Source organism: Clupea harengus, chromosome 2, assembly GCF_900700415.2.
Source record: "Clupea harengus chromosome 2, Ch_v2.0.2, whole genome shotgun sequence".
Classification (NCBI taxonomy): domain Eukaryota; kingdom Metazoa; phylum Chordata; class Actinopteri; order Clupeiformes; family Clupeidae; genus Clupea; species Clupea harengus.
In genome coordinates, this window is record NC_045153.1 from 28,006,772 (window position 1) to 28,030,856 (window position 24,085).

The following is a 24,085-nucleotide window of genomic DNA, read 5'->3' on the forward strand; positions in this document are numbered from 1 at the left end:
ATCTTGCACAGCAACTGTCTTTAGGAGTATATTGAAATGAGCATCTGGTCCCAGAGGAGGCTGTTTCTCAGCGGCAGCAGATCCAGTGGTACACGAGAGGCAGCGAGATGTGCAGGAATGTTTGAAATACCAGCCATCCCCTAAGGGAGGGACTGAACGCAGTGAGAACAGCCCACTATCTTTTCTTCTACTCTCTCTCTCTCTCTCTCTCTCTCTTTTGCCTTTTCTTTCTCCTTTTTTTCTTTATGCGCTCTGACTTGTGTTTCCCCCCTCTTTTTCGCTGGCTGACCTCAGGCTCTGTCTGTTCTCTGTCATTGTCGTGGGCACACACACACACACACACACACACACACACACACACACACACACACACACAGGTGGGTGCTATAGCCTGGCACAGGTGCTGACTGGCTGCTGAACCCAATCACCAGCCCGTAACCCTGAGGCAGCACAGCACTGGAGCCATGCCCAGACAGGGCCTACCGTGCGTTCAGGGTGCTGTCCTCCACTGCCTCCTCTGTTTGGAGAACAAGCCAGGCCAGTCTGCAGGAGAGCAGCAGGGCCTGGCCTGTTAAGGCTGCTTTGAAGTGGCAGTCACATTATCGTGTCGTTTCTCTTATAGTAGCTCTCCACACCCTTGTAAAGGGCTCGATACGATCCATAAGCGACATATAGGCGGATAAAGGTTATTAACCACAGAAGGCCTAATCTGCAGGCTGATCAAATGGACCTTCTGGTATTGAAACTGACCCCCAGATCCCTGGAGGTTGAAATTGCCCTGGATCAAATCAATTTGTCGCTGGTATATTCTGATATTGCCCTATTGATTTTTCTTTTTGTTACCCTGTGTGAGGGAGTCTGTAAAAGCATGTGATTCCATTCTGATTTTTTTCCCCAGCTGTGCAAAAGATGGTGGCGTCAATGCATTTCAAATTAGTTTCAGCGTAAGAGGCAGAGGTAGGAAGCCATGGCTGTGCCCATTTCTAGATGTGTGACGTTGAGGTAGGGAAGCCTGCACTAAGTGCGCCTGTATGGCTTTAAGGGGGAGAGGTAATGGTATCTCTGACCAAGCACATTTATAACACTCAACTCACTAAATATGAAGTGGATTGCTGGCACATGGCGTATCTCCCTTGTCCTGGTCATTTCTCTCTGTCACTTTCTATCACCTGCTGTTCTATCCACACACACACACACACACACACACACACACACACACACACACACACACACACACACACACACACACAAACTTCCAGCTCACCTTTACAGTCTACCTGGACCTCCCACAAAGTGCTCCCCAGTCCCCCCCCCCTCCCCGGACACTCTTCTAAAGCAAATCGTTTGTATTAATTATACCTCGTCCCAGCGCTGAGTCAAAGGTTAAACATTACCACTTCACCTGACATTTTAGAAATTCCACCCGGCTGTCTGTCTGAGAGGAATTAAGAGACATTTTTCAGGCACAGGCATACATTAGCGTTTTTTTTTGTTGTTGTTGTTTTTGAGACAGCGACGCACAAACAGCCGCGGTGCATTCAGATGGTAATTACTGCCTGCTGGCTTTGCAAAATAATAACAGCCTCAATAAAGAACATAAAACAGATGAGCGTGTCAATTTAACACATTTTTTATTCTCTCTGTCTCCCTCCTGCTTTCTCCTTGCCATTCATTTTCCGTTTGCTTTAGTTTTTGTACTGTATAGGCTTTTGTTTATTTCACTGTTATTTAGCAACTCGTCCTCCCAAATGAAAGCATTGCGTGTCCGTATCCATCTGCCTGAGTGCCTCTCGCCCCTGTGTGCATGCTCATAGCCCAGCACTAAGGCCTGATCCTATTCATCCACAGTCCATCTGCTTCCCCTCCCCATGCCTACAATCACACAGAATGGCTTCCTCCGCTCACAGCCTCACTCTGTACCTCTATGCACGTGGCGTCATGTCAGAGGCTTTAATGTCTTTACCCAGGTAACGCTTCAAAACCCTCAAATCTGCCGAGGGAGTATTCTTGCAAATCTTTTAATCGTGTCAGAATGCTGTGAAAGGTTCTGAATTTGCTGCCAATGCAGGTGTAGCGGTTTATCTGTAAAGGCTAAATGGTGATTGACTGAAGTCTCTCTCCTGCCTTGTGTGGGTTGTTTCTAATTGGCATTTGTTTATATTCATGTGTATTTGTTCTTTAAACAGGTGAATGATTACTCAGTCTCGCACCTCTACAGGGAGAGTATGTGGCTAACAGACCATGAGCCATTATATTAACTCAAAGTATAGTCTTCATTAAATCCCCTCAGAATTGTACCATTTCTTTTGATAAGGCCTTTGACAATGTTGAATATATATGGCTATACAATTGCCCACATTTTTGTTGTCTTTTCATATCAGAGTTATATGGCGATTATGCTAATAACTAACGTGAGCCCCAGAAGACCGGAATTGAGAGGGCATTCATCCCTATACATTCACAAGCTGTCTCTTTCTCTAACCCTCATTCTTTTACGTGCACACACACCCTCCCTGTCTTTCTCTCTCTTATGTAAAGACACCAGACTGGAAGGTTTATACGTGTCTGAACATCATGGGACATTAGAATGCATTACAGGGGTAAATATTGCTGAAAAATACAATTAATATGACTACATTCATTTTTATATTACCAATATTGCCGTATAAGACAGTTGTTAGATGTAATGGCATGGTAATATGAGTTATATGAATGGTTAAAGAATACACAGTTTATTAATACAATAAACAGTAGGCTTAAAGTGGACATGAAACCCCATACGTAGTTAGCATTATTTTGCTAGATGGATTGCCACTCTAAAAATCCTTGTTAGTGAAACTGGATTCAAAATAATCTGATCTAAGTTACATTTTTTAAGCAAGTGCAACACCATCTTGTCCTAGCTTAGAACATGACGTCATGAGATAGGTTGGCCTAGAAATCCTACATTTGTTTACATTAGCTATCGAGAGACAGCACTGAAAATCTCTGTGAATGAAAAATAAGAAAAGACAAACACAAAAGCGATGCAAGGGGTCACTTCGGTATTGCTCCTGGAGGCAGAAATCAAAAACCAAAGACAGATTGTCCACTTTTATACTTTGCCTCTTAAGCAGCAAATGGTTCTTCATCGAAGCTGCTTAAGAGCCACAGTCAGTGTGTTTACATGATGGTATAATTCGAATCTTTGCTTAGTCGGACTATGCTTTCTTTCGAGGGTAGGTGCTATTATCCCAATGTACATGGCAGTGAATAAATCGAATCATTGGCCGAAAGCATGTCATATCCGATACGATAGGTGGCGCTGTTTTTATTACAACTAGTGGTGATACAGCCCTTTCCGCTTGACCTCTTCACCACTACCAATAACAACAACAGTTGATTGAGCATGAATCGCGTCTGTTCATCGGTCCAGAAATGCGTGTTGCCTCTTGGGTTGTTTGTTTGTTTGTTTGTTTGTGCCAGGCCGATGTGTTTATAAGTTACATTATTCAAAGGTGAAAGATAAAAGGCGAGAGAAACGCATGCACATTCACACACACACACGCGCGCAAATAATGGGTTACAGCCAAAACGCATTGCCCTTCTACCAGTTGCATCAAATTGTTTAAGTACTTCTTCGCTGTCGATTTCCAAATCTGTGTGAATATTCATAAGAGCAAGTCCAGTCAGTCTTTTGTCAGTCATCGTACTTCGTAAGATATGTCTTAAGACGCCCCATTGTACTGAATGACCGCTCAGCAGACGCTGTGGAAACGGGCAAATGTGCCGAACTTTCCAGGGCTTGATAAAGCTCACTGCATTTGGGCTGTAGCTCATTTAGCTGTTTCCAGCTCTATATCTGCATCGTCAACGCTGGGCATTAGTTGTCCGTACTCCGATTTTATAGTTTCCCCATCGTAATAAATATGCATTCATGATATTTTTCTATGACCGAGTTTGACAGGTATTGGTCAGGTAATAGTCGAGTGACAGCTGATTTCACAAGCATTAACTTTAAACCAGAATATTATAACGTGTCGGCATAGTCGCCCCGTAATGCCGTGCAGCGGGCGCATACTGTTATACTTTATGTTATGCATGACGTTCCCTAGGCTATATGTTCCTTACCGTTCTAATTACATGTCGTTGTTCTGTGTTGGGACAGAGCTTATACAGGTGGGTGACGGTAGCACAGTCTGTTCGTGGGCATAAAGCCCGTGCCATTGTGACAGTGTGTTGTGTTTAATAAAAAGCCATAACAAATATACCACGCTTCCGTGATTTGTTACAATATAATGGTCTTGCTTCTATAATGTATAAACACGTAGGTTACAGGGTGGGTGTGGCAGAGAGAGAGAGGGAGAGCGATGATGCACACGGATATATCAGATTTAGCGACCGGAGCAAAGTTATGTTGCTGTAACGTTGAACTCTTTGCAATCAATAAATACAGTACTTAATAGGCTAATTGATACAATATCTCCTCGTTTGAGTGTGGTTGTTTGAGTGCAATGGGAGTGTATGATCGTTATTGTCTATAAAGCAGTGTTTCTCAAACTTTTTCAGACCAAGGACCACTTAGCCAATAAAAATTCGCGGACCATTTAACTAAATATCCCCGGAACAACATGCCTCCTACCCAAGACCTGGCGCCAGACAATTGTTAGCGCACACATGATTTTCGCGGGCTCTCCTTTTGTACGTACCAGTAGGCTAGTTATAGATATGACAATGCGCAAGGCAAAGCATCTGGAACCCTGCTCCATGCGTGACTTGGTTAAGTTACAAACTATAGTTCGCTCACAGCCTCATACTCCCATCACACACTCAGACAGACATCACAAAACACAACGATGCGCATACTGACCGCAGTATTTCACTACCAACAGTAGGCTAGCCCACTGGCATTAATACAGCCATCCTAGTAGTCAACTTTTCATAATTAAAAGCTGTCATTATCCAACGTCACACAACACAGAATATAGCCTAGTTATCATCTTGCTGTCTCAGCGGGAGAAAAACACAGTGTTTTGAATGCAACTCCGCGAGGCTGAACCACTTTCTCCTTGTCTATGTTTGAGGCTTTCTCATTTAATTTTCTTTTCATAGTTCCTGTCTTAAGCCACCAATCCATGACCTTGTTAATAGATTAGACAACTCTTTATTAGATTAGGCTACTACTGGCTGTGTTCTCTTCGTTCTGAGTTGTATGTTAGAAATGTCGCAATAATTTACTTGTGGCCGTCGCGGACCACACTTCATCATATTTGATAGAATGAAGAACAAATTAGTTGTGAATACTATCACCGAGTTTGAAAGGTATTTGGTCAGGTAACAGCCCTTTAACAGCTGATTTGCTTTCTGATTTGACAGTACTGCTGTGTGTTTTAAGCAAATAAAATGTGGACTGTTTACAAGCGGGCACCTGCTATCGTTGATTATACAGTAAATACGTTGTGAAATGAAACAAAAACACATCACAGTTAAATATGTATTAGTATTGATTGATTCACATCGATATGAATGGATGACATGACTAACAAGTGGTGGGAAATTAATATGAAAGTATTTGTTCGGTGAATTAGCGCGCTCTGTCCAAACAGTCGCAGTCAACGTTTTTGTCAACACTGGCACCACATAAATATCGTAATTTGAACGTCCTTATACGTTTTTAAGGAGGGGTTGTAAAGGTACTCATATCTTCGGACCTCTTCTGTTATGTTTGTTTATAGTCAACAAGAATAAGCTTGTGAGACAGTCTGCAGGATATTCATAAATAAACGTGTCATTAGTATGAACAGCTGAGACAACGTATCGTCTCTTTCGTCTTCCGGGTCACGACCTGGCAGGGAGGGAGGGAGGATGGCGGCGGGATCTCAAGCATGCGCAAAGACGCAAAGTCCAGTTCCTTATCCAATTCACCGTTACATGCCGCAATAGTCGAACTATCAACTGGATCGGATCGAGTTATCCAGGGGTGTTAGTCCGACTATGTGCGGTCCGACTACGATCCGACTAAGGTGCTTACATGAAACGGATAATGCGATTTCAGTCCGACTAAGGCAGTTATTCGAATCCATGTAACCACGGTCAGTGAGGAGCTTTGACTGCATGGGGATGATGACAGAGATGGTTATCTCTGGTATTGTGTTAGCACCTGTGGAGGAAGCGTGGCCAAGTGGACCTCCATCCTTCACCAGTGAGCACCACTGGACATGTGGTGAGACAAATGACAAGGTGTGAGCATCCAAACACCCCTTCAGAAGAGAGCATCTGGCTCTGGCTCCAGCCAAACATCTTAGCAGCTCTGCACCTTCACTGCCTCAGGAAATTCACTGAAAAAGAGAACAGATAAAAATTAAATCAACATAGCACATGATATGAAATACTATTTTGAGGTGTTTGTACTACGTCATGGAAATAACCACGACAATTAATAAATCTGACTAGAGCACCCTGTAGCAAATATCTTTATTAGCAGCTTCTTACAAGAAACAGAACCTTGTTCTCTATGAGCTGTCTCAGTGAGACAAGGTGAGGAACAAAGAAAAACAGATCTTTTATACCACTCTAATAATGTCTAATTGTCTCTGCAAATTATATTCTTTCTAGTCAATTGTTGCTAGGCTGTTCATGCTGAAATTAAATGTCATCGGAGTGTTCAAAGCCATGGTATTCTGATGATGTGAAAGCAGTCCTGATAGAGGTCACCTCACAAGCTGGAATGGGGATCATATTGCTCCTGCCTAATTGTAGCCACACTTTTTGTAAACAAAGTCTAAAATATGCCGCCTTGAACTAAAGCTTTACAGTCTCATATTGTGTAATCTAGCTTCAAAGATGTGTGCTTCAAAATAGATATTTCGCAAACATTATATTGTTTTATTAGCCTTGGTACGGGACCCCACCGGCTTATCTACTTAGCAGGCAAACTGGCAATGTTGCGATCTTGCTAACTAACTAGATAGCAGACCTACTAGCTTCCAAACTGATTCCTAATGCTTCCACTAGACAACAATCCCCTGATATTTATATATAATTTATATAAATTAGTGATTTAGCGAAAGTAGACTTTCATTCATACCTACATTTCAAATACTCTGTCCTGTTTCACATGCTCAATAGCTGTCCTTCGCTGCCAGCTCAGAGGCGGAACAACCATGACCCCCCCCATTCCATCTTTGGAAGTTTTATACAGCGAGGCTGAATAAAGGCGCAGTATTCCCGCCTTGAACAGGCTGTATAAAAAGCCCGAGAGAGGGAGAGAGAGAGAAGGGGGGAGCAAAACAGGAGAAAGTGAAAATTACTTTTGCCTCTGACATTCATTTCCATCTCTCGCCTGGCAGCGTCCAGACCTGAGGTCGCTTCCAATTGTGTGCCTAATTGATTACTTCCTATGCAATTATGCTTGTGTCATACTCAATATTTCAGGGCTTGAGGAATGCGTGAGTGATCCTCGTGAAGACTTTCATTGTCTCATTGGCCACCCTAAAACACCCTTCAAGGGATCATAGCAACTCCTTCAGTGCACAGCTGAGCTTGGCTATGAGATGCAGTAAGTTTACTCCCTCAGTGCTTCATTCATTATATTCAGTTGCAAACAAACAAACCTGAATTTGATGCAATGGTTATCACCCAAACAAAATCAGCAGAAAGAAGTAAGAGGTAATTAGGCAACATTGGAAGTAGCACTCATTAGAATAACACTATTGTGAAATGTATGTCATACATATGTGTTAATGTTTGGACATATTTGTCCATGTTTTAATCCCTTATTTTTCTGTTTCATTAATGGGCTCATGTGGGAATTGGAGAGTGCAATGAAAAATTCATAGAAAGAAAATAAGGCTTTTCTTTGTTTGCAGTTTCAGATAACTGACCTGCTTGCAACTTAACTAAGCAGAGGAAGTAGAACATACAGAAATGGGCAATTAAGAGCTGGAGATAGGATTTGGATTTGGAATAGTACGGTGTCATCTTGACAAGCAAAGCTTTCAAGGTGAGCCTCCTAATTTCAGTATTTTCACTGTGATTTGAAAGCCCTTAATATCCTACAAAATTGTTCAAAGCCTGGTCCAGTGCCGATCTGAACCAGCTGGCAAATGGAATACAAAAGATGCTGCACTCTCTGTGCAAGATGAAAGGGGGGGGGGGGGAGAAGTGGGAAGGGAGGAAAACAAAGCCCTGGGAGATGTAGTTGAAAAGCCAAAGAATTCCTTCTTCAAGGGCTCCTTGTATTTAAATCTTGAGATATCATTTGGTGGGGGAAAATGAGCCGTAATTACACCGAGATCAAATGGAGAGGCTGATGCTGGTGCTAAACCCCTCTCTTCAGCTGGGGCTCTGAGGAGGAGCTGGGCACATTAAAAATGCATTTGGTGTCATCATTAAGAAACTGAATGATTAAAATATATCTCCTGGCTTCAAACGCCATTTTTCCTATCTACAAAAAAAGACTGGATGAAAAAAACACACATTTTTTTTATGTATTACAGTTCTGGCGTAAACATAGTTTGATGGAGCACGGGTACTCAGGTACTGGTTACATAAGAAACGGTGGTTCTTCAGAGTGTTATTTTAGTCATTCCCACTCGAATTAGCGGAGCATTCTCACAATCACGCAGTCACCTAATCCAAAACTCTTTTTACCACTATCAAATATCACATTTAAAGAAGAAGAGGAAAAAAACTAAACAAATAAAGACTAATTGAGGCTAGTTAGACCAGAATGCTTATGGACACATATACTTGGACAGTCTCAAGTAGAAGAGCATTTGTATATGAAATGTACTAAGCATGGGACCTGAAAGCCTTGGTAGTCTTATAGATGGACACATGGAAAATCTATAAATATAAAAGCAGAGCAGCTGCACTGAGAGCAATTACAGCGGAGTCACACAGTCAGAGATGATCCCGCTAGTCCCCAACATGAAGCCAAATCCAATATGCCGTGGATCCCTCATGACACTGCTTCTGTTCAGATCACTGTTTTAGACCTACATGAGACGACTGTCAAGTGTTGAATTCTTTTATATCGTGAACAAGTCCTCTGTTTCATGTGAAATGACACGACAATTTCATCTGCATCCCCACTGAGAGGTAGTGTGAGCTGATGAGGACTGTTGTTCCATGGCGTAGTTAAGACCAGCAGCATGGACTGGTGTTTTTCACTCGTGTCCTGAGGCATTCATCCCAAACAGACTCCAGATCATTTACAATGTATAGTGTACAGTCGGTGACTACGAGATTTTTGGGAAGGGAGCTGGGCTAGCCATCCAATTACAGCAGCTCTTTTTTCCAGCCCTTTCTGTTCGAGTCGGACTGTTCCATTCAAAGCTCATTTACAGTGTTATGCTGCCAATGGCGCTGCAAATGAAAGACTCTTTTATGGACATGGTCATCAGCTTTCTCATTTGTCTCCATTACCCCTAAATGTCTGGTAATGGAGTCGTGCGACATGAGCTCTTACCCCCCACCCCACCCCGGCCCCGCCCCATCCCTTCCTCTTCCTTGAGGGCTCTCATCAGCACCACAGTGGGGCAGCCATCAGTGAGTTAACCAGCTGGGTGGGGCCTCTCTCTAGAAGATGGGTACAGCAGCCCTGCTACCCCCCACCCTCCCCGTCCCCTGTCATTCTCACTCCCTGTGTTGTCGTTTGTCATATTGCTTGTTTCTTGAAAAAAAAAAGAAGCAAAAAAACTAATCTTGTCTCTTGCCCTGTGACTTAATTCACTATTCCTTAGAACATGACAGGTCCTGATGATATCAGCGACAGCTGTCAGCAAGCGTGTGCGTTGAGGGAGGGAGTGAGGGAGGAATGAAGTGAGCTAGTGAGGGAGAGAGAGAGGGAGGAATGAAGTGAGTTAGTGAGGGAGGGAGAGAGGGAGCGAGGAAACCTAAAACAGAGGAGCCTGACAGAGCGGGGATGGAGATGGTCGGGAAGGTGCTGAAAAACACAGAAACTGGAGCACCGTGTGCCTCACCGCGCCTGCACACACAGCGACTGGACTGCTGAATTATTCAGCGGTGCCAGAGCACAGGGCCCAGGGGCCAGCCCAAACCCGGAGCAGCCCCACACACGCTGATGAGCCGCAGACCCATGCATTGGCCGCTGCTCCGGGTTCACCTTTGTCCTGCCCGCTGCACCTGGTCCTGCATGCCCAGCAGCCACGGACAGGCACATCCACCAGCAGGATCCGGTCTGACGCGCCGTTGACAGAGCCCTGCGGAAACCAGGGTTGTGCCTCATTAAAAGTTCATTCAAGCATGCAAGGAATTTAAATATCAATTAATAAGCAAAGTATATATATATTTTTCTCTTCTCTTCCCCTCCGGCTACTTTTTTATCCAGCGCTCCAAACCGGGGCCAATTCCCACGGCACACACACACACACACACACACACACAGCAAAGAAAGAACCTTGAATGCCAACTCTGAGCACAAAAGCACTTCAAAGAGGATCGACAAAGAAAAACATACACTGGAAACTGGCCAGAAAATGTACATGATCCTACATGTCATCTGACCGCAGGCTTCTAGCTCTGCCTTTTTATCCTGTGACCATAGCATGAGAGGCTGGGATGTACTGGAACGAGTCTATTTGAACAGAGGTTATCTATCCTTGACAGTGATATGATCTCTTACTCCAGCCCACCTTCTAGGTAAAACCCGAACTATGACCTTTCTCGTGTGTGCAATGTCTGTTCATACCCTGCTGCTGATGAAGATGACAATCTGGCACCTGGTCTGACCACTGTGAGATGCTGAGCTGGTTCAGAGGGGGGGGTCGGGAGGGATTGAAGGACCCCCTAGCCTCACTCCCCCTACGCTCACCGCTGCCTCTCATCTGGACGTGCTTCATCTGTCTGTGCTCCAGTGGGAAATGTTAATGAAACACTTAAGAGGGCTAAACCAATTATTTCTGCTCATGCCAATCTCAGACCTCTCGCTTCCCAAATGTCAGAGGCAGCAGCAGAGAGAGAGAGGGAGTGAGAGTGTTGGAATAATGAGTTTTTTCAAGCGATGAAGGGATGAATGAATGGCACACAGACAGGCCAAGAGTCAGGGGCTCCCTGTTGCACAGGGCAACAGACGTGAGCAATGAGAATGCGTTAATGCACTGACCTCTGTCTGTGTCAGCAAGCATTTTCCTTGTAGAGCTATTTTGCCCTATGAATGCCTATGACTGTGAAGTGAGAAAAGCATCGTGTCTGATTCTAAATTAAAGTGCATGTCACAGACTTGGGGTAGTTGTGGAGGATGACATCCTTTATTTCTGTCTTGGTTCAAGCAGCAGTCCAACGGCTAATTTCTGTATTCTGATGATGCGTAGTCTTTCCCCTGGGTAGTCTGAGACTTCTCAGCGGGCATATTATGTAAAGATTTCCCTGACTCGAAAGCAATGTGCCCCCAAGAGCAGTATAGGATTCGAGGGAAGTTTTTGTGGAACATGACATGGTAAATTGCCACATTAAAAGGAGAGCAAAAAGCACAAGAGAGACGGAGAGATGGTGAGAGATGGCGGGAGAAAAGACCACCGCCTCAGTGCGGCAATCTGTTTGAGAAATTGGCACGCGGCGTGGCCCTGACGGCAGCGGCCTCTGCGTCTCCCTCTGTGGCTTAATAATTAATGTATTTATTTTCTGCGCTGTGGGTTTGGCGGAGAAGTGGAGCAGCGCTGAGCGGAGGCAGTCGAGGGTAATGGGACATGAAAGGCCCATGCTGTTCTCCAGCGGCCCCTCTGAGCACAGAGATCGCCCAGGTGCATGCATGCTACCTCACACATGAATTCATGAGCTAAATATACAGAGTGTGGCCTCCATAGCTCTCTCTCTCTCTATCTGTCTATCTCTCTCTGTCCTTTTCACTCTCACTTCTCCACACTTATCAATTTGTCCTCCCCTCCACGCTCACACACAAGACTGTCCCCATGTGCCGCGTCCCGCTAACCTCGCTGTCCCCCATGACATCATAATACCTCTAACTATGGTTGTTACACAAGCTGTGTGGAGTCATCCTTTCATTTTCAGCAGAGTGATGTCACCTCGGCCAGAGTCATTGGGAGAGACTTGTCTTATCGGATTTGGTTTCTGTCTCTCTGGGGTTGGTTAAGAGTCTTAGAGGTCTATACTGAAAAAAAAAGTCCCGGTTTGAGCACGGATGTTGGAGGGGAGACATTTATTGGCTGTGTCCATAAGCCAAGATGGTGACGGAGCGACTAGAATTGAACTGGTTCTATGTTTTTGCTTTTCTTTGCTTCAGCGCTAAGAGTCTGCCAGCCCTGGGTCCTGATGTCTGAAGTGTGCCTCTCCCACAGCCGCTGTGATTGCAGTCCTCCAGCCCCCCCCCCCCCCCTCTCCACTCCCCATCTCTGTTTCTGCTCCTCTCTCTTATTGCTAAGCACACACTTGCGCTGGGCTCTACCCACCTGATTGGACTATTGTGCTCATTAAGAGCCATTGTGATAGCTGAAGCCCATGTTCCAGCCCAGGGAGAAGGAGACTGAAGAGAGGCGAATAAAACCCTTGTTTTGTGGTGCATGCTTCTCTAATGGGGCTCTTCTGAACTCACATCATCTACATGCATTCTCAGGCCTCACCCACTCGTCCCCTATGCCATCAATTCCATCTCCACACTCCACTGTAATTATGCAGGCTTTTACGCTTATGCTTCAGGTCTTCTGGAGAGAAGCAAGCACCTGGGATATGCATGATTTAGCATTCAGTTAGACTCTCTGTGTTTAGACCGTGGGTACATTATGTACTGCGGGTTTGTTTTGTTATGCACGCACCACAATGCCTTGTTGAAGACACATTCTAAAGCTGCAATCCAATACACGTTTTGTCAAATTTAGGGAGTTGCTACTTAGGATCGTGTCGCTGTCCATTCTGTTGTGTGCGCTCCAAAAAACTCATGGCGCTGTAAATGGGAAAAACAAAATGGTTCGGGCCAAGCCACAAAACAACGCTTGCTAAGACCTTAACAGTGATTTGCTAGCACAGTGAACTGAAGCAACATGGGATGCTAGATGGTGGCGTTACCTAAGCAATGTGTGTGCATGAATTACAAAACCACTTAATTCAACTACTTGTGGATGACACTATGTCAATGCTCTAAGTCATCGTCCCTTTGTATGAATGAAAAGTGTTATACAGCTCAAAACACTACCCTGGCTCTCTGCCTGAAAACATTTTGTTTTGGCTGTAAAGGGGGACATATAGTGGGGGAAAAGAATTCCCTACTTTAACCCTCCCCTGTTGTGTTTCGTTTTTAAGCAGATGCTCCATGCTCCTGATAATACCATAATCCTTTAATCTCATTCATTGGAAACAATTGCGTGAGGGAGGGCAAAATTTAATCAGCTGGCTTTAAACACAATTACAATTCAGAAGATGCTGGCACGGCACGAGAAGGGTAGAGAAGCACTCCGCCCCTCCCTCTTTCACACACACACACACACACACACACACACACACACACACACACACACACACACACACACACACACACACACACACAAATCACTTACACATATACACACACACAGGCACACACACACACACATACAACACCTCTCCTCACAACCTGTATGTTGCCTCGGCTTTCGTTATGGCCTCTCCTATTGTCACCTCATAGCACACATCCAGCAGCATGAACAACAGCACGTTTTTGTCAAGTGTACCTGTCATGCCTCCGTGACTTCTGGTAGATTTGGGATCATTTTTGTCTGTATTTCATCAGCTGTTCTAGATTTATGAGTTTATTTCTGGCCTTCCATCATGTGATTTCCACTGTTTTTGTAAATCATATTTTGAACCCACATCAGGTATTTCCTTTTGTTGTTTTTAACTTGCATGAATTATTTTCAGATAAGGATTTTGTCCCCCAGTCAGAGACAGATCTGTTCTGGGGTCAGCCGCTGCCTGAGTTAAGCCTGAGTACCTGACACTCTGGGCTGGAACACAATGACACATCGCATGCATGCTGAGTGTCCTTGATGTGTTCAAACATGAAGCGTGGACATAGATCCATTCTTCACACATTTTCGGTGTTCCCGAGCACATCCGTCTTCTCTGCGTCTTTCACATGTGTGTGCACGCTGTGCCCTCAGTGCTCCAATGACACAGTTACTCTGATGCCTGAATGTCAGTGGCATCTTGTATAAAATGCTTTTATAAGTCGCCTCCACCTCGGCTATTGTACTGTGTTCTCTGCGTTGGTGACTAAATCGGCTCCTGTGAGAAACGCCCCCCCTCACCTCACCTCACTCTATGCCTGCTGCCTCTCATAAAGCCTTTTTATGTGGTTGCAGTTGTTCTTTTCGGGTCACTAGTTAAATACATAAAAGTGCAATTACATTTCAGTGGACCTGCGCTGTGGTTTATTCCTGGAGTGTTGAAGACATTAAAAACAGGTTGCCTGTTCTTTTTCAGATTGAAGCTGGGTGCTTGGCTCTCTGACCTTGTTTGAGTTCTAACTGTGTGACAGGGGATCCACAGCAGCTTCTGGCATTTCTGTCGGCAGGATCTGCATGTTGTCCTGGAAATAAGGTCCGTCGTGTGACGCCTTGACCAGCTCTTATGTGTCTTATTGGGTTAGTCCCTTAGCCTTCCCTTTAGTGTTACAGGCCTCTCCTTCTGGAGGACATAATAGTACCAAGATACATTTCTACCTACTATGCTAAGATATCGTCCCAGATAAGAAACAACACCTTTAACTCAACATTAAAAACGAAATCTTTTCATACCAGCCAGCCCCTTGATTTCAACACATTGCTACCCAGCGCGTAACTCTGCAGATGATCACAAGCCGCCATGTTTCTGATCAACTGGGACACAGACACATGAGAGCCCTCTTTATCTCACCCTCTTGCTTCCCTGCTACTGCCCACATCAAGTTCAAGTCCTTGACACTTACTGTAAGAGCAGCCAACTGAGCTGCTACTTAGCTGCACTGAGTCACTTATCAGCTGATTCAATATCTGGCTCTAACACCGCCATGATGGCATGAAAGCTCAAACTATTCTCAGAAATGGTTCCCTCTTCGTGTCAGAGCAGGAAATATCTTGTCTTCTGACACTCTTAAATCATTTTCGGAAGACCTGAAGATCATTCTCATTTGGTGCACTCTCTTCCCTTTCACCTGTTGGATTATTGTCTGCCTCTTTGTAGGTTGCTTGGCACAAAAGCATTTGAGAGGTCTGTTCAGCTCACAACAGCTCAAGGCACACAGTTATTTCAAGCATTGTCCAGATTTTTCATTCCCCATCAGAAAGCCTTTCAGAAAGGTGTACAAATCTGTACTGCTCAGGCACTGGGTGTCTGTGTGATTGATGCATGCAATTTCAAATTTGAGCTTTCATGTAACTGAATGTCATCAGTGTCACTCAGTTAATACCACTTTCAATAACTCTAATATTGTAAATAAAATATATTGCCCACAGTGTAGTCTTTGAGAGAAATAAATCAAACACAATTCTGTCATCCTGAAGACATAAACCTGAAGACATCTTTAAACATAAAGATGTAGACAAACCATCTGGTTCACTAAAATCCCCTTTGAAGTAGAATGCACAGTTTGACTGTGTGTGAGATCAGTGTCTCCTTAGCTCTGCTGCCATAGTATTTTTTCGATTAAAGCCTACATTTACCAAGTATCATTTGGAACATCAGCCTCGTGACACATTTTCATCAGCTAAATGAGTAGGTGTGCTGTGACATTAGTGGATCTGTTTCTGTGTGCGGGTCACTGCTGGGCTACAACACTGTGCGACTGGGCTGAGCTCCAGTGGCCCCACGGGCAGCCAGCTGCAAGGAGACATCGCCTCCCCGCCGGGGCCACTCAGAGTGTCTCGGCAGCGGGCGACTAACCCTGCGAGTGGTTGTGATGCGCTGGTGCTTGAGCATCACCCACTGAGCCAATTATAGCCTGCAAGAGCACAGCAGGGAAGCCCAGCAACACGTTTTCATTGAGTGAGTCAGTCAGTCTGACCTGATCCATTTCTGTTTTCGTCGGACGGGTTTATGTGTAGCAGAAATAACATCAGGCTATACCTGATGTTTTTCCTCTCCTGATGTCAGTTCACATTAAATATCTTATTAATATTTTTTTCATTCTCGTTGTTTGTTTTGCTTTGGGCTTGTTAAGGGTTTGGACATGTTTAATTGATTCAAAATTGGTAAAAACATTACCAAAGCCTTGGAAAACGTGTGTGTGTGTGTGTGTGTGTGTGTGTGTGTGTGTGTGTGTGTGTGTGTGTGTGTGTGTGTGTGTGCGTTGAAGATCACCTACTGTGTTGACAATCAAAATAAAGAATACATCCTCTGCTGTTATTTGCACTGAATCTTCAGTTCCTTGCTTCTTCACCCCACTCTTCTTCCCCCTCAAAAGCAAATCACAGTGCACTTTCCTCTTATTGTTTGTTCAACTTTACTCATCACTATTTTTCACCGAGGTGACGTCTCCTGGGCGAGGTGGTTTGTGCTCCCAGCCCAGCATCCGAGTGATGGATGACAGAGGAGCTCACCTATTTGTAGTGGAGGGGAGGGGGCCTGGCAGGGCCTGGCACATCATCCCTCACATGTGCACACACACATACTCGTACACTCATACACACACACACACTCACACACACACACACACACACACACACACACACACACACACACACACACACACGCACACTCACACACACTGACAACAACTATCTACCCATGCTAATAACACACAGTCACAGAAAGCCGACTGAGGCTTTAACAGTTGCTGGCATGGCTCTCAGATCTCTGATCTACAGTATGTGAGCGATACAAGTGCAGGTGGACAGTGCTGCCGTGTAGTCATCTGCTGTAATGCCTATTACTTTAGTAGAGGAAATAGGAAACTGAACATGTAGAAACCGAACGCACTGCCATTAGGAAGCAAAGCGGCACCATGAACTGCAGCAGATAAAAAACAACAACATTTAAGCCTGTCTGTCAGAAAATGGTGCTATTTTTGTATTGACTCCGCTGCTTAATATCATATATGACCTCTCCTATGTTGAGCTTGGAAGTAAAAAATACATCAATATTATAAAATGTATTGCTCACTATATAACTGATACAACACACACTTACACTAGAGGTTTTGTAAACATGGCAACAACTTTTTGGGATTTAATTTAACCATGGAGCTAAGACACAGATGCTTAATGGACTATAGAAATAATAGTGTGAGATCTATGGCTTGTATCCTACCATGTCACCTTCTCTCATTGTTTGGTATTCAAGCCCATTAGAGTACTCTAATGATGTCCAGTGCTTGCTACCGTTCAGGTTCTCCCCATCAGCACTTTACTTTGTCACACACTTTATTTAAAAGTGGAGCACCATTTAATCTCGTACCCAGAGACCATACCTCAGTTCAAACGCACTTATTCACCCAAATGGTTCATGGCAGCACATTCATTTGGCCAGAGCCGTTTGCAGCGTGGTAAAGGTGCAGCGCGCTGAAGGTAAATTCATATATTTTGGTGGTAGTGGCCCATGGGCTCACAGCTTGGCAATAGTTAATAGGTGCTTAGGCAATTTTTCAAACAGGACGCCCCAATTCAATCTACTAAACCTTGCCCACCAATCCACAAATATGTCCAGATAAAACCTGGAACAATGTTTTGCATTAGTGTTTGGTTTTGATTGGGTTTCCCTGGTGCAGTATTGTTAAAAGCTTTTAGTGCTGTTTTTGCCTGTCGGCTGTATTTTCAGTCCAGGGCAGTTCTCCAAAAACACACTCACATACTTCACTCTGAGTTGGGTGTCGGTGTCGGTGACAGTGCAAATGTATTATATCACAGCATGTTGCATCAGACGCCACGTTCCCTTCCAAACCCCTATCCACAGGGGCTTTGACTGAATTCATAATCATCTGTAGCCAGCAGCCATCTAGCTTCTGTGATTGTGACTGAATGCAGTTTGGTGTCATGGCGGCTGTCGCCCGCGGGCATTCCCCCCTCCGTGGCATTGGGCTCGTTCTCTAGCGCCGCAGCGCTCCCTGGATCTCATAGCCTAGCCGCCGAACCCTGAACATGCTGCACATTCAGATTCACTGAAGGTAACGCTGAACTCTCCATTCCCCAGACAGGAAGCAAAGGTGGGGAAGTTTGTGTTTCGTCTGCGCTACCAGACTGTCACAAGCGTGACAGGAGCGTGAGGCCGTTGCCAGGGATGGCATCTGGCACTCTCACGATCCACTCGTCTCTCGGTCGACCAGCTGTTTGTCCTGTGATCAAAGTGAGCTCTCCTGATTGACGACAAGGGATGTCAGAGTTTCGAGGAAAAAAAAACATTGCGAATCGTGATACCGCTGTGCTGTCAGAAGACAGGGAGGGCAGTCAAACAACTCATGACTTTGTTTAGGTTGTCCTTTATATTCTCTTGTGTGTCCTTTTCTCAGAGACACACAGACACAAAAAGTGGTTCGCTTCAGTGTTTGTTTGTTTGTTTGTTTGTTTATGCCACTCTCATGGCACCTGTTGGATTGGTTTTTATTGCATCTTCGATCGCTGTGACATTTATGCCTTCTACATATCATATAGTCTTTATCCTTTGCAAGCCCTTATGAGCTCATAGGGTGCATTTCAATACACAAGATTTACACAGAAGAGAATTAAGATGAAAGGACAGAATATGTTGCTGTTTTCCCACAATAAATATGTTGTTGGTGAAGTATTGCTGACATTCTGGCTCTTTCATCAGTCGCTTATCTTTACAGAATCTCAACAGTCCACTATACCTTCACCCTATGATCTCTAATCCTGCTATCTTACTGCTTTATATGGTAACATCTTTCAGAACCATTCCCGATTTTGTGCTCGGTTTCTCCACCTTCAGCCCAACGAACCCTGATGCGGACACCCCGGCAACCTTCCAACCCACTGAGCATTCACAGGAAATACATCATGAGGATGTAATCACTTTTATGGGCCAGTTTATAATTCAATTTAGAATGTCACCTAAATGGATCACATAGCACATAACATTTCAGGGCACCGGCTCGACGCTGGACAGCGTGTGGCACTTTGGCACTTTGCCACCAGGCTTCTGTGATGCCCCTGCCCTTCCGCTGATGAAATGCCACCATGCGTGCGCTACTACCTGGCTGGCACATGTGCACACTAATTCACTCCCCGTCAGCAATTAAAAACAGAAGGAGTGTCTGCTCTCGCCACGATAGCCTGCATGTGTTTCTGCTTCTCCACATTTCTGATTACCACGTGCTTGGTTTGGGAATAAGCTGAGGAGGTTTCGGCTTTAAGTCCAAATATTTCAGTCACCCTGTGGTCGCGTGATAGCGGCAAATGATGCATTATTCCTGAAAGAATGAATAGCTTATTTTTCTCAGGACTTGTTTTAGAGGATGATGAATTCAATTGAAGAAAAAACCAATCAACAAAGCACTTGATCACCTGTATCACACCAAAGATACTGTGTGTGTGTGTGTGTGTGTGTGTGTGTGTGCAAGCAAGTGTGCGTGTATGTGAGAGAGAGATAGAGAGAGATAAAAAAAAACGACATCATGATCAGTTTGCCATTGATTTCTCACGATAAAGCCCCATTCTCACAAGAACCACAATGGGACACCATAAATCATGCTCTTCAGGTTTTACATGATAAGACAACCATATTGTATTACTTCATCTGTTTTCATTCACTCTATTTTCCTCTGCCGCATAAGCCCCATTCTCCACAGTCAATGTCAACCCCTCAGTGCAGAGCATGTGTGAAAAGAACATCCTTCCCCCAGGTGTTGGCGTTCTGGGGTGTGTGTGTGTGTGTGTGTGTGTGTGTGTGTGTTTGAGCTCTTGCCTCCATGTTTGAGGGTTTCCGGCAGCTTCCCTACTGAGAGTGCTCTTGCACGGGTGTTCCCAGACAAATCATCTGTCCCCTCTCCTCTGACCCAGAAAAACATGTGGGGCCAGACTCCACGCTGTGTGTTGTTGTGTTTGTTTTGCTCTCCCTCTCCTTCCTCCCTCCTCCCTCTCGCCAGAGGCATCTCCGGAGCGCGGCTCTTGGCTGTGTCTCCCCCGCTGCTCGTGCTTCAGAGAAATGCAAAAATTAATTTGTTTGACAAGTGACAGGTTCCAAAGTCCTGTAGCATGGAGGGGCACGCAATAACACGTCCCTGCCCACCCCAACCCACCCCACCCCCCCCCCCCCCAAACACACACACACACACACACACACACACACACACACACACACACACACACACACACACACCGACATCACCACCACCATCATCCATAGAGCACAATTTAATCAAACCTTTGTTGGACAATGATTAGCCTTTGATAGCCTGTGGTTATGGATACATCTCATCTGAGTCACCCCTATGCTACTAATCTCCTTTGCCAAATAGGGAGAGAAAAAAATCCTGCATGGTAAATAATACAAATCTCTCATAAGCTGTTTTTTTTCTTCTTCGTGGAAATGCAGATTGCCTCTGGGATAATAATGCTAAGCAACGTCAGGGGGGGGGGGGGGGTCCACACACTGAGGCATCTGAGTCACTGGGCCACGGGGCCGGCCGGGGCCCGCTAGGAAAACAGATTGATTTTTTGGCGCAAATCCCATGATCCATGGCAGACAGTGTGATGCGTATTAGGGCCACGTGTTAGCCCACCTCAAATATGAAATTGTCAAGTTGTTAGTGTTTCGTCGAGGCGCGTCACAATCTGGGTTAGATTTCATACCAGCGGGGGAACTTAATTATTTCCTGTGTTTACGTCTAGTGAAGGTAGACATATTTCAGGGAAGGGGGGAAAAAAAGAAAGCCGCTGGAAAAAATAAGCAAAAAAACAAAAAGAGATTATTGATATTAATAACAGCAATAAAGGGCAGCTTTGTCTGGTGTCCCTGATACAACATCAATCATATATGGCTCCGGAGACTGCAGAGGGGTATAGGGGTGGGCTATGAGCCTCACTCACCCAGAGTGGCGAAGCTCAGTGGATGGAAGTGGGCCAGCCGTGATGGGGGACTGACTCCTGCAGGTCAACACGAGCCACTGTGTGTGGAAATCAAATAATGTGCAATATGATCTGAAGTCCCACAAGGCTCACTTTTCTGGGCTTGTGCTCTCTTCTCAGTCTCCAATCTCCAGTCTTTACAACACAGACACACACACACACACACACACACACACACACACACACACACACACACACACACACACTGGTATTTGGTGTCATATTTACCTCATAACATAGCAGTAATAATACAGTAGATGTGTCTGCGTCTGTGTGTCTCAGACAGTGAACGTGTCGTTGTATTGTATGTGGCCAGGGACTGTGGAACCTCTGGTTTCATTTGCGTTGTGTGCCTGACTCCACAGAGATCCTCCATGGCGGCGTGTATGTGGACAACAACAAGTTCCTGTGCCACGCTGACACCATCCACTGGCAGGACATAGTGAAGAGCGCCCCCTCCGATCACCTGGTGGTGCCCTCCAACAGCAGCAACAAATGTGAGTACCTGAGCCTAGCCCACTTCACACACCCATGGAGAAACAATGTGCTTGGTGGTGCGGATGAAAAAAACTTGTCTTTAAACTTTAGAATCAGGGATAATATCCAGTAGTCCCTCTGCAGTTTGAAGTAAATCGTTTTTCAGTGTTATAGAAAATAAATATAAATGGTACAATAATAACGCATCACATAAAAATTTGATTCACACCTTAGCTGTCAAGCATAGGCAAGCAGGAATCTCTCAGCATGGCTTTTGATGTTCAGCTTTACACACAAGGTTATCGCTTAGCAAATGGCATGGATAGACTCTCTGAGGAGTAACACTGATGAGTCAATCTGTAAAGTCACAAGGCTATCCAGTTCTTCTATTTCACCATGGCACGTTTCAGTAGCCTTCGATCTGTCTCTCCAGTCACTGCCAAAGATCAAGGGCTTCAAAACGTCTAATCCGCCATAAGAAGATAATCTGCTGTTTTCTCAAGGCCGTCCTGATTTGATTTCCTTGTTTTTTAGTCCTCCAAAACAACGTAGAATAATAAATATCCTTTAATCAATTTAAATATAATCCTATAGCCCCCCTCTGGCCATAACACTATACGATTTGTGGTCACATCACGTTAATCTTTTGTTTCAAGCCCCTGATGTTTACCCCTAAAGAGCAGTTAAAAAGGGACGTGGCAAAGAGGAAAGGGTGACATCAATCAAAAATGAACATCAGGGAGCATGGAAATAAAATCCGAAAGACCTTTACTGGTGCATTCCCCATAATAGGCACAGGACAGCATATGCATATGAGTGAGCATCAGGTGGGCCATAACTGCCTGCTGGAGAGAGCGAGAGTCATTATTCTTAGTCATGATCATGGCCCCTTTCCTGGTTGTCCTTCAGAGGAGCGCTTGGGAAAAGCCTGATATTAGTGTACTCTGTAAGTACATGACATGCATTGCAATCCTCTTTGGGCGGCGTAATGAATTCAGTATGGAGTGATGGACAGGTCAAGGCACACACACACACACACACACACACACACACACACACACACATGCTAGTGAGTAAACACTGAAGAGCTTCTGCACCTGTTAGCGTGCGTGTGAAGAGTGTGCTGGTCAGGCCTGCACCCGGCTCTCAGGCAGGAGGCCCAGAGGAGGAGGAGGAGGAGGAGGTGAAGAGGAGCAAAGGGGTGGAGGGGAGGGGATGGGAAGCCAAAAGTGGAATGGAGCAAAAGATGGAGAGCCGTAGCAGGAGAGAGTCAGCCGGTGGAGTAATTACTCTTAACTGAAGTGGAGCCGGGGACAGAGGACAACACTCGACCAGTCATCTGTGTTCACTCTGCAATTACCCACCAGTCCATTAAGTTGGGCTGCAAGAGGACCGCAGGAGAAGAGGGGGAAAAAAAGACATCAAATTAAAGCCAACCGATCTGAGAGAAGCACAGGGCTGGTCTGTTTTGCAACCTGGAGTGTTTCTGTCTCTCTGGTCACTCACAATGCTCTGTAGGATCAACCAGTGTGTGGAAAAATACCAAGAAATCCCTCTGAGGTCAGGATGTAATCCGTGTGTGTTTTTGGGGTAGGTGCACGTGTTCAAATTCTGAAAGAGTAAATGATGCCATGTATGACTGTACTGTTGTCTGTTTTAGGTCCAAGGTGCCATTTGTCCTGTTTTGGTCGTTGCTGGGGACCAAAGGAGGACCAGTGTCAAACCTGTGAGTGTCATTATAGCCATAACTATATTATACCTGTGAGTGTCATTATAGCCATAACCATATAATACCATGCAGACATGTGGAGCCACTTTGGGATATTTGATATTCCTGAAAAGGGGGTGGTTAGGGGCAGTTGGCAGTTTGGAGATTGACTCTCTCACACACCTCTCCTAACAGAGTCATTGTTGTTCACCCTCTTGCTCTCATTAAATGCCTGTGTGTGTGTGTGTGTGTGTGTGTGTCTGTGTGTGTCTGTGTGTCTGTGTCTGTGTGTGTGTGTGTGTGTGTGTGTGTGTGTGTGTGTGTGTGTGTGTGTGTGTGTGTGTGTGTGTGTGTGTGTGTGATCTATATCAGTACACTTTACTGCTTTTGTCCTGGACGCCACCTCTGGCTCTCTTTCCTCCTTGTCAGGCAGCAGGGCCTCTCAGCTACAATTAAGCACGAGCCCGATCCCCCCTCACAGTCCATTCTGCTGCTTCTGGAGCATTACTTCAAACCGGATAACAGCACGCCATTTACCTGCACTTCAAACAGCCCTTCTCTTCCTGTGGCCGTGAAGAGTCTGGCTCGCGCAGCTTTTAGTTGAGTTGTAACGGCTGTAAGTGTGGTGTAAAAATCACAACCAGCGGGCTTTTAAAGGAGATCGCTGATCTGTGCGTATGGTGTTTCAGTAGGCTGTTAGGCTCTTTGACATCCTGTCAGGGGGGAAAGAAACACAGCATTATTAGCTGATGAAGTTCGTTTTATGTGCGACTATAAAATTCCCAGGCAGTTTTTTTCTTTCAGCGTATCAAAAAGTCCCTTATCGGAGGCGCCCGTTTAGTTTGCCGGACGTGTTTGGGATGGGGAGCACACTGTCCCCTAATTAATCAAAGTCGTTAATCAAGCTACAGGC

General features: G+C 45.1%; 1 protein-coding gene across 2 annotated transcripts in view; it reads left to right on the forward strand.

Annotated features, from left to right (window-relative positions):
• LOC105907911 (receptor tyrosine-protein kinase erbB-4) overlaps positions 1-24,085 on the forward strand; it is a 235,156-nt gene that overhangs the window by 142,256 nt on the left and 68,815 nt on the right. For both annotated transcript variants that reach the window (XM_031559659.1, XM_031559666.1), the window contains exons 4-5: positions 21,353-21,484; positions 23,125-23,190. In XM_031559659.1, the coding sequence (XP_031415519.1) occupies positions 21,353-21,484; positions 23,125-23,190 (198 nt within the window). The remainder of the gene's footprint in view (positions 1-21,352; positions 21,485-23,124; positions 23,191-24,085) is intronic.